The 11206-nt window shown below is 37.2% G+C and overlaps 1 protein-coding gene across 1 annotated transcript in view; it reads right to left on the bottom strand.

Annotated features, from left to right (window-relative positions):
• Positions 1-1331: 1331 nt before the first annotated feature.
• Positions 1332-11206, bottom strand: part of PIGK (phosphatidylinositol glycan anchor biosynthesis class K) — a 123297-nt gene continuing 113422 nt past the window's right edge. The window contains exon 11 of the mRNA XM_032301603.1: positions 1332-1728. Within this exon, the coding sequence (XP_032157494.1) occupies positions 1612-1728 (117 nt within the window). The 3' untranslated portion in view covers positions 1332-1611. The remainder of the gene's footprint in view (positions 1729-11206) is intronic.

The raw sequence follows: 11206 nt of genomic DNA, 5'->3' as shown, positions 1-11206 counted from the left end.
CAAATCCTATGGAATATTAATTTTAGGAGGTTTTATTGTGGAGGAAGAGTTGTCTTCTTAATGTTACCTATAATTACAAATCAGAACTTTGTAATGAATAAAGATTAACATATAAATTTTTAGAAAAAACATAAAATATAAAAAGGTAAAAAAATACAAAAAGGTATCTTGTAGGACATAATACTCAACTTTCATGGTTTTTTTTTCACTCTATATGCAAAAAACAAACAAACAAACAAACAAACAAAAAAACCAGTATCTGGGGCTGATGGCGAAACACAATCGCAACACTACTGCCAGTGATGAGAGAAAGATAGGAAGATGGCTAATTGGGTTAAAAAAAAAAAAAAGTGATGTCAGAGAGCAGAAAGGTCTTTCCTGCCTTAAGTGATGCATCAAACATGAAGGTAGGGCCCTATATGTGAACTTCCCAGACAGTCATCCACTCTATGAGATTATGTCAGGAAAAGTATAGACCCAGCCAGTGAACAGGGCTTTCCTTAAACAAAAAGAAACCGTGTCTCTTTCAATATGGAAACTGTAGAGGATGTAATCAACTCTTGAGGATCAAAGAATGCTTAGAAATTAAAAATGATGGGGGGCACCTGGGTGGCTCAGTGGGTTAAGCCTCTGCCTTCCGCTCAGGTCATGATCTCAGGGTTCTGGGATTGAGTCCCACATCGGGCTCTCTGCTCGGTGGAGAGCCTGCTTCCTCGTCTCTCTCTCTCTCTCTCTCTCTCTGCCTGCCTCTCTGCCTACTTGTGATCTCTCTCTGTCAAATAAATAAATAAAATCTTTAAAAAAAAAATGATGGGATCTGTTTCTCTTGTGTAGGCAATAATATGAAATTCTCAAAGGTCTTATATTTTCCAGAAAACTGACAGCAAATAAGGTTCTGAAGACTTCAGTTAAGGAGCTCATTTTAAAAATATTTACATATAATTAAAGCTGCAGAATTCTATGAGTGGCTCAGAGTAAAATACTAACACACTGAAGAATGAACCAAAGGAAGATTCTGAGAACAAGGTAAGTAGCTCCAACAATAGAAGAGTGTTAAATAACTTACTATACATTCATAAAATGCATACTGTGCAACTATTCACAGTGTGTTCTGAAAAATGTCCAAGAAGAGGGGAAGGGTTGATAACATATTGTAAAATGAAAAGTAAAATTACAGAATGAAATATTCTATACGATCTCTTTTTAGGAAAGAAATATGACACAGAAAAAAGAGACTAGGAGAACACACACAAAAATCCTGACAGAAATTACCTCTGCTAATGAGAATTTAAATGTCTTCACATTTTCTTCTTTTCCAAATGAAAAGGGGGTAAGATAGGGAAATTTTTTATTTTCAAAAACAGCCATTAAATATACTCTGATCTTTGTCCAATCTTTTTAATAACATGCACAACAAAAAAAAGTATAAGTAGTGCTACTAAGCACCTGCATTAACAGTTGTTTTTCTTTAAGTTATAAAATAGTTCATTCAAATTTAGTTCCCCTATACTTTTTGCCCAATTCACACAAGAACAATGTATTTTTTAAAAAGCATAATGACGTAAAATTTTATCCAAGGTTGCAGTCTTCTATGCCGTCTTCTTCACACATCTAGAAAATGAACTTCATATGCTTGATTCCATATGTTTTGAAGAAAACCATTATAATGAGTGCCCACAATCCCAGAATAAAACCCCCAGGAGGATGCCAATCTTTCAGCTTTGGTTTCTGCAAAACAAAGAGGACATGGTGAACTTAACAATATTGGGTCAAACAAATACTGATGGAAGACAGAAATTTCACAGCCTATATTTGAAGGGGGAGTAATTTAACCAAATTAAATGTATTAGAACAGCAGCAACAACAAAAGCTTCTAACTGGGTAAATAGTTCAACGTGGTTCTTATGAAGGTCAGTTTCAGATGCCATTTTGTTTCTTCAAAGAGGCTTCCTTGACTACCCAGCCAAACATCTCTCTTCCATAGCCTACTAGTCCTTTGCACTTTGAATTTATATACTCATTAGTTTGTTGGTTTTTGTCTGTCTCTCCCACTAGACTGTAGCTCTATGAGGGCCATCTTGCTTGTATTCCCAGCATCCACCTGCCACGGTGCCTGGCACACAGGAGACATACATATACTATACTCATTAAGTCAGTGGAAAAACAAATGTTATCCAATTCCATTTGTTCTGCTATTCAACAAATACTTGTTTGGGGGTCCATACCTTTGGTCATGTTAAGCCCTTGACACAATGTTCCTTCTCCACTCTGCCTACCTGAAACTCACCAACTGAAATGCCAACTCCTTCAGGTTTTCACACCTGATATATTCTTTTCTTTGAATGTGTAGCTCCTTCTACTCTTTTATCTAGTAATATAATTATGTTTATCAGTTATCTCCCTGCAAAATTCCAGGGGGAAAAGTTTGGCTGAGTCCATTTTATATTCCCTTGTCTATTCCCTACCTCTCAACACCCAGCCAAGTGTCTTGTGTACTTCTTTGTCCAGCAAGGAAAGGCAGACCAGTCCTCTCCATTTGTCACTGCAACAGCTACATTATGTCCCTGAAATTGGGAGGTCTGAAACTATCATCTTTTTATGAGGTTTACTTCCTGAACTACTGGCCAAGATTGTAAGGACAGTTATGCTATGAGAATCATACATTTTTTTTAAAGATTTTATTTATTTATTTGACAGAGAGATCGTAAATAGGCAGAGAGGCAGAGGGAGAGAGGGGGAAGCAGGCTCCCTGCTGAGCAGAGAGCCAGATGTGGGGCTCAATCTCAGGACCCTGAGATCATGACCTGAGCCGAAAGCAGAGGCTTTAACCCACTGAGCCACCCAGGCACCCCCCAAGAATCATACATATTTTTAAAGATATATTTATTTGAGAGAGAGAGTGTGTGATATTGGTGGGGGGAGGTAAAGGGAGAAAGAGAAACCTAAGCAGACTCCATGGTGCTGAGCATGGAGCCCTTTAAGAAAGGGCTCGATCCCACAACCTGAGATCGTGACCCAAGCTGAACCCGAGTCGGTTGCTTAACTGACTGCACCACCTAAGCGTCCCTAGAATCATGTTTTAGAGTAGAGCTGAGTGAAGAGAAACCGTAATCTAAAATTTTCTTTGGTCACCATGTAAACTAGCCAAGGAAGGTTCATAAATCTCTTAGAGGCATCTGCATGTTATAGTTTGGTTTCCCAACCTAACATTCTTTATTCAATCCTAAACTCATCACATTACAAGAGGAAAGAAGGCAGGCAGGCAGGCAGGCAAGCTTAAATATAAAACAAATCAAGTCAAATCAACCAGAATTCATTGGTAAGGGCCATACTAGTAATATCCTGCCACATTCTATAGTTATTTATAATCTATACTTTAAAATAGCTGATAGTTGTCTAAAGTATACAACATTAAAAACCCACTAAAAGAATTCAAAGGAATATTTTGATACAATGAAACTATTTTTCTTTTAATTTTATAAATGGAGAAGTTATCTATGGAAATGCCTGGTTTTCAATTAGTTTATCTTTCTGTAACTTCTTCCTTCTCTTCTGAAATTCTCCTCTCTTGGCTTCAGTGGTACACTCTCCAGATTTTTCCTCTATTTCTCTAACCATTTGTTTTCAGTCTTCTTTGCTCCTTAAATGCTAGGGGTATCTAGAGCTCTGCCCTCGCCCATTTATTCTTTCCCTTTATATAATCTCCCTGGGTGACAACTGTACCCTGGTTTTGACCTCTGTCAGAAAGCTTATGACTCCCAAATTTGTATCACTAACATGGAACTATATGCTAAAATCCTAGGTTTATGTACAATTAACAGACATCTTTCCTGTTTTCCATCACTGCATCCATATCAGTGGCATATTACCAAAGTGATAAAGCTGGAAATCATTCCTAGCTCCCCCAATTCTCAGACCTTCCCACTTCATGAGTTCCCAATTCTTGCAGGTTTTCTAACTATCATGTCTGTCCTTTCTAAGTTTTCTATTGCCACTGCCACTATCTTAGTTCTAGTTCTTATCATTTCTTGTCAGGGTCACTGAAATAGTGTCCTAACTAGCTTCTCTTCCTCCAAGATGCCTTCTCTTTTCCATATATCAATCATATTGCTGCTAGACACACTGTCCTAAAATACAAATATATATTTGTATAATATATATACATATTTGTAATAATAATAAAAGCCTCATATGTATCCATATAGGAATTGTTTGTTTCAAGCACACATTACTTTTGTAATTTAAACAATTAAATAAATAATTTAAAAACAAGGATTCGGTGTGGTGTGGTTCAAAGAGCATTGGATTTAGAATCAACTGCTTTGGTTTCAAAGTTTAGTTTTAACAGTCAAAGCCCATGTTACCTGTCAGGCCACTTCGTCACTCTTAATTTCTGAATCTATAAAATGGGCATAGTAACACAGACCTTCTGGGAATAAATGAATGCACAATTACATCAATGATGTGTTTTCTGAAAGTGTAGTCTATAACTACCTGTTCCTACCTAGAAAAGTGATGATTTGAAATTCAAAATACTTTTTAGATAATTTTCTTTTGTGTTTGTTAATTATGAGGAGCAGTATCTGCAACATTCTGATTTTTGTATAAATTTTAATTCAAAATTAACTAGTCAAACTAATAGGAGAGAAATCCACCTATTTCCATATCATAATGCAGTTTTTAATCAACCACATAATTTAAATACAACTGACAGTATTGTTTACAGTGGTTATGTGCCACCCTAAGTCTGTCTATTCTCATTCCTTCCAGAAAACTCCCCAAACACCAAAAATATCGTAATGCAATTCTTCCTCATATTACTTTCTATGCAAAACTCTGAAACGGCTCTGATCACATGTGAAATGACGATGATGACAGAGGTTCTTTCCTTCTAGTATCTTACAAGATGGTAAGTCCAGTGGCATTTCAGATGGAAAAGATTAGTGACACACTATGAAAAATCTTAATTTAATTCCAGTAGAAAATACAGATTAATATAAAGATTATAGATTAATATACAGATTATAATATTTAGATTACTATAAAGCTCAGTTATATTAAAGATAGGGAAGGTAGATATCACAAGCATGTGACAATGAAAAACAAGTGAGTGAACTAAACATTAGTTACCACTGTGCCTGGTTTTTGTCACGTTTATTTTCTGTTATTCAGACAAATTGTAACCAATGCCAAAGGGATGAAAAAGCTAAATCAAAAATTATTTTTCCATAAATGGGGAAAAGATTGTCATTATTAGTTATTAATGGAAGCACATCTTTATACAAGAGTTTGAAGATGTTCCCTGGAAATTCAGTTTACGAGTATGGACCTACTATATATTTTTTCCTGCTTTGTCGAAGATTATTTGACCATAGAGTTGAGGGTCCATGTCTGGTTCTCCACTCTGTTCCACTGGTCTATGTGTCTGTTTTTATGCCAGTACCATGCTGTCTTGGTGATCACAGCTTTGTAGTAAAGCTTGAAATCAGGCAACGTGATGCCGCCAGTTTTGTTTTTCTTTTTCAGCATCTCCTTAGCAATTGGGGGTCTCTTCTGATTCCATACAAATTTTAGGATCGTTTGCTCCAGCTCTTTGAAAAATACTGGTGGAGGGGTGCCTGGGTGGCTCAGTGGGTTAAGCCTCTACTTTCAGCTCAGGTCATGATCTCAGGGTCCTGAGATCGAGCCCTGCATCTGGCTCTCTGCTTAGCAGGGAGCCTGCTTCCCCCTCTCTCCCTCTGCCTCTCTGCCTATTTAGATCTCTCTCTCTGTCAAATAAATAAATAAATAAAATCTTTAAAAAAAAATACTGGTGGAATTTTGATCAGAATGGCATTAAAAGTATAGATTGCTCTAGGTAGTATAGACATTTTAACGATGTTTATTCTTCCGATCCATGAGCATGGAATGGTCTTCCATCTTTTTGTGTCTTCTTTGACAGTCTCTTCAATAAATGGTGCTGGGAAAATTGGACAGCTATATGCAGAAGAATGAAACTCGACCATTCTCTTACACCATACACAAAGATAAACTTGAAATGGATAAAAGACCTCAACGTGAAATAGGAATCCATCAAAATCATAGAGGAGAACATAGGCAGTAACCTCTTTGATATCAGCCACAGCAACTTCTTTCAAGATATGTCTCCAAAGGCAAAGGAAACAAAAGCAAAAATGAATTTTTGGGACTTCATCAAGATCAAAAGCTTCTGCACAGCAAAGGAAACAGTCAAAAAAACAAAGAGGCAACCCACGGAATGGGAGAAGATATTTGCAAATGACAGTACAGACAAAAGGCTGATATCCAGGATCTATAAAGAACTCAAACTCAACACACACAAAACAGATAATCATGTCAAAAAATGGGCAGAAGACATGAACAGACACTTCTCCAATGAAGACATACAAATGGCTATCAGACACATGAAAAAATGTTCATCATCAATAGCCATCAGGGAGATTCAAATCAACACCATATTGAGATACCACCTTACACCACTTAGAATGGCCAAAATTAACAAGACAGGAAACAACATGTGTTGGAGAGGATATGGAGAAAAGGGAACCTCTTACACTGATGGTGGGAATGCAAGTTGGTGCAGCCACTTTGGAGAACGGTGTGGAGATTCCTTAATAAATTAAAAATAGAGCTTCCCTGTGACCCTGCAAATGCACTACTGGGTATTTACGCCAAAGATACAGATGTAGTGAAAAGAAGGGCCATCTGTACCCCAATGTTCATGGCAGCAATGGCCACAGTTGCCAAACTGTGGAAAGAACTAAGATGCCTTCAACAGATGAATGGATAAGGAAGATGTGGTCCATATACACTATGGAGTATTATGCCTCCATCAGAAAGGATGAATCCCCAACTTTTGTATCAACATGGACGGGACTGGAAGAGATTATGCTGAATTAAATAAGTCAAGCAGAGAAAGTCAATTATCATATGGTTTCACTAATTTGTGGAGCATAAGAAATAACACGGAGGACATGGGGAAATGGAGAGGAAAAGGGAGTTGAGGGAAATTGGAGGAGGAGATGAACCATGACAGACTATGGACTCTGAAAAAAAATCTGAGGGTTTTGAAGGGGCGGGGGGTGGAAGTTGGGTGAGCCTGGTGGTGGGTATTATGGAGGGCACATATTGAATGGAGCACTGGGTGTGGTGCATAAACAATGAATTCTGATACACTGAAAAGAAATAAATTAAAAAAAAAAAGTATTGACCTAATGGGGGGAAACAAGATTCACATTTTCCCCAATATCCAGGAATCTCTGATTTAGATGGTATTTGAGAACACACACGCACACAGGTTAATGCTTAAAAAATTTAAGTAAATATTATCAAAATCTGGCATTAAACTCTTACCTATACAAGAATAGGCTATAATATATAATACAATCAATTATTCCATAAACCAATTTAATGAATTTCAGTGCTAAAACAGCTCAGGCAATATGAACTTTTAAGAGTTTAAAAATACTGTAACTTTCAGATAGTATTTAAACTAACCCATGCTTAAAAAAAAAAAAAGGTGAACATCACTGAAATTCTATGATTCATTAGAGATTACTGAAATAATAATCATGTAGTTAATAGCAATCTTAATTCTGCAGCTGTAGAAACTCTGGTTACTTTCCAATGAGATGGATTCCCTGAGGTCACAGTTGTACCATTAGATCTGAAACTTAGTCAGAAACAGTTGCCAGGAAGAAGGCAACTACAGCTTCTTTGGAAATCACTATCACTTCTCCCAAGACTAGTCCTGGCAGCTATTTTGATCTATTATTCCAAAGACTGGCTCAGAGAATTCTGGAGGCATTGTCTCCTTGTCCTTCAACAAAATGTGTCCCATATTTTGACCACTGATGCCCAGGAGAGGACCAGAGAGAAGAACAAAGTGCTAGACCTTTGAATGTAATAATGGAGAACTATGAAATGTGGTCACTCCAAAATTATAATGGAATTTATATCTATTTACAGTATAACACTGTACAGGCTAACAGAAGCAAATTTCAGCTTTCAAAATGGCTATTTGCAGATGCTATTTTTTTATTACGTAGTCATTAGATTTTTTGATTAACAAAAAATGGCAAATTATTAATTAAATACAACTTGGACTCTTAGCTTAACATGGCATCTAAGTAGAATCCTCCAGTGCAGCCTTTCCCATCCTCTCCGGAAAATACATATAAAGACATAGAAAGACAAGAGCACATCCTAACTAAAATGAATTTAACCTCTGATGAGAAACCTCAGATTATTTCACTATCTCAAAGTCCTAGAAACCAGGTCTACAAACAAATTAATAGTGGCCTGGTTTTCCTGATTAGTGGACACAATGCAAAGGATTGCTTTGCTCTGTGAAACACAGTAAATCTGTCAACTGAGAGAGAGACATTAGCTCTCTCCTTTTTTCTGCCTGCTGTTCAAGAGAAATAGTGTTTACAAAGTAGAAGGGTGGCTTTATGAGGCAGCCAGAGTACTGTAACTCATTCCTATCCCAACGGCAAACCTCTTTATTCCTCTGAATACAATTCCCAGTAAAGAACGAGTCAGAAGGTAGAGGGCAACGGACAATGGTTCACTGTGTCTAAGAAGTTTCAATATCCACATGAGAAGCTCTGAAGAGAAGGGAAAATACGGGAAAAATCCTTTTAGGAGCACATGTTAAGAAACAGATTTTTCCATACACTTCATTTTCTTAAAGTGCCCCCAAACCAGGCACAAGGAGCATGGTAGCAGAGGATCCTGGTTTAGTTTAGCAAAACTACATTTGATGACTGCCTGCCAATCACAGGAAATGTGTAACAGATTATTCTTCAGATGCAGGCCTGAGAAGGCATTCAAACTGAAGTAGAGAGGGAGAAGCATCCACACCCTCTGTTGGCACATACCAACAGCGTTCTAAGAAAAAGGAAAAAACACAGAGAAGTCTATGAGTAAAAATACTCCCACACATGAGAAAGAAATATCCTGAAGATGCAGAGAACATATCTCAGAATAAGATGTAATACAGAACCAAAAGATAATTTTGGAAAAATTTTACTTGGCTTGACTTGAATAAAGATGTCCAAGAAATCGAAAATTAAAAAAAAAAATGGTACAAAGAGGAAAATTATACAAGATACAAGGGCAACAGGTTGAGATGAAAAGGGAGCAAAATTAAAATCCACATTGACAAGGAAAATAGTGTCCTAAGCACATCTTTGAGTCCTTCATTCACCTAATTGTGGCAGATTGGTGGCAAAAAAATGGCCCAATTCTCCGTACTTCCCTTGTATCCATGCCCTTTGCAATATGTGCCATTACAGCAACTCTCACCAAGAAATGGAATTTATATCCTTGCTCCTTGAATCAGCTGGCCTTGTGACATTTTTTGGTCGACAAAATGCAACACAAGCAAGTGTCCTAATTCCAAGGCTTTGCTTGCTTCTGCTTTATCAGAAATCTGCTACCACGATGAAAAAAAATTTAGGCAAGACTTCTGTAGAAAAAGACATCATATAGAAAAGAACTCGGGATCCACGTAAAAGAACCAGCCAATTCCCAGAAGCAGACCGGCTAACCAACCCAGGACTGACCACAAACTCACAAGGGAACTCAGCCAAGAACAGAACTACTTAGTTAAACTTGGCCTAACCTGTCAACCTGCAGAATTATAAGCTAAGAAAATGGTTGATACTATAGGCCACTATGTTTTAGATTTTTTTTTTAAAGATTTTATCTATTTGAGATAGAGTGAGAGAGCACAAATGGTGGGAGGGGCAGAGGAAGAGAGAGAGGCAGGCTCTCCATTGATCAGGAAGCCTGACATTGGGCTCCATCCCAGGACCCTGAGATCATGACCTGAGCCACAGGCAGACGCTTAACTGACTGAGCTACCCAGACACTCCTAGAGTGGTTTATTATGCATCAAAAGCTATGGAATACAGCCACTGATGTAATTAATGTAGAAGGAACACCCTGATCTTTTATTATCATAAGAAAATAAAGTTCCCATCTACATATATGTGGCTTCAGATTTCTGCAGGAATGGTATAATTAAGAACAGCTTAAAGGCAACTAATCAACCTCTTGTCCACCATGAACTTCGCTGAGGTGAGGGAGGTCTGACAAAATAACCTCCTCTGACCTGCTAGAATAAGAATTCCAGCCCCCTTAACTCATCTAATTTTCACAAAGGACTTCAACTAGCATCTGTCACACCTGAACAGTTATCCAGAGCCAGACTCTCATGAAGCCATCCTGGAAAAATACCTGCTATTGGTCTTCTAGAGGTACAGTTCATGAATGTTCTTTGCACAACTTCCCCAGTAAAGGAGCTATATGGATGCTCTTCCAGCTCTCTCTTATAGTCTGCCTGGAAAAAGACTGACTCTACTTGGCACCACGCCAGGAATCGCTTGCTCTCCAGGAAATGAAGTAGGGGAACCCAGAGATCAATTCACCTAGCTTCCTCTAGCCTTCCTCCTCCCACCCACAATCTAGACCAGAAGTCTAGCTCCTTTCCTTTTTAGTTAGTAATTAGTGTTACCCAGCTGTTGCCCCCTGCTGGGGAAATGATTATCTCCCAGGATTTTGATGCACCTCACTCATGGTAAATTTGCAAAGCAATTAATCTAATCTAAGATAATTAAAGATGCTTTATTTTTTACTATAATTTGTTAAATATAGAATTGAACACAGTTTTTCCTTATCTATGATTTTAGTTTTTCTGTGACAAGAACATCCACTCTCAACATTATTACTTAATATTGCTCTGGAATTTCCAGCCAATCTAGACATAACTTCTAGTAAGGAGAAGTAAATTTTCATTTGCAAATATTATGATTAGATATCAACAAACTCTACAAAATCAATCCATAATTATGAACAATAAAGAGCTCGGATTTGAGGTAAATATAAAAAAGTCTTTCAATATGTTACCAAAAATGAGTAAAAAAAAGAACAGAAAAAAAATTCCATTCACAACAGCAATAAAAAACAAAATAACATAAATAGCCATAACATGAGATTTAAGGTAAACAATCCAAATTACCCTATAAAAACAAGTAAACAGTCCTGAATATAAAAAAAATATGATAAAGCTAATCTATAATTTTGTTCTCATGCAAAATAGAAAGATCAATGCAACAGAATAGAAAGCAGGCAATCAAGCCCAGTAGCCAAGAATTTAGTACACAATAAAAGAGCTATCACA

Source organism: Mustela erminea, chromosome 10, assembly GCF_009829155.1.
Source record: "Mustela erminea isolate mMusErm1 chromosome 10, mMusErm1.Pri, whole genome shotgun sequence".
NCBI lineage: Eukaryota > Metazoa > Chordata > Mammalia > Carnivora > Mustelidae > Mustela > Mustela erminea.
The sequence above is the reverse complement of the archived record's forward strand: the minus strand, read 5'-3'. Positions and strand labels throughout refer to the sequence as shown.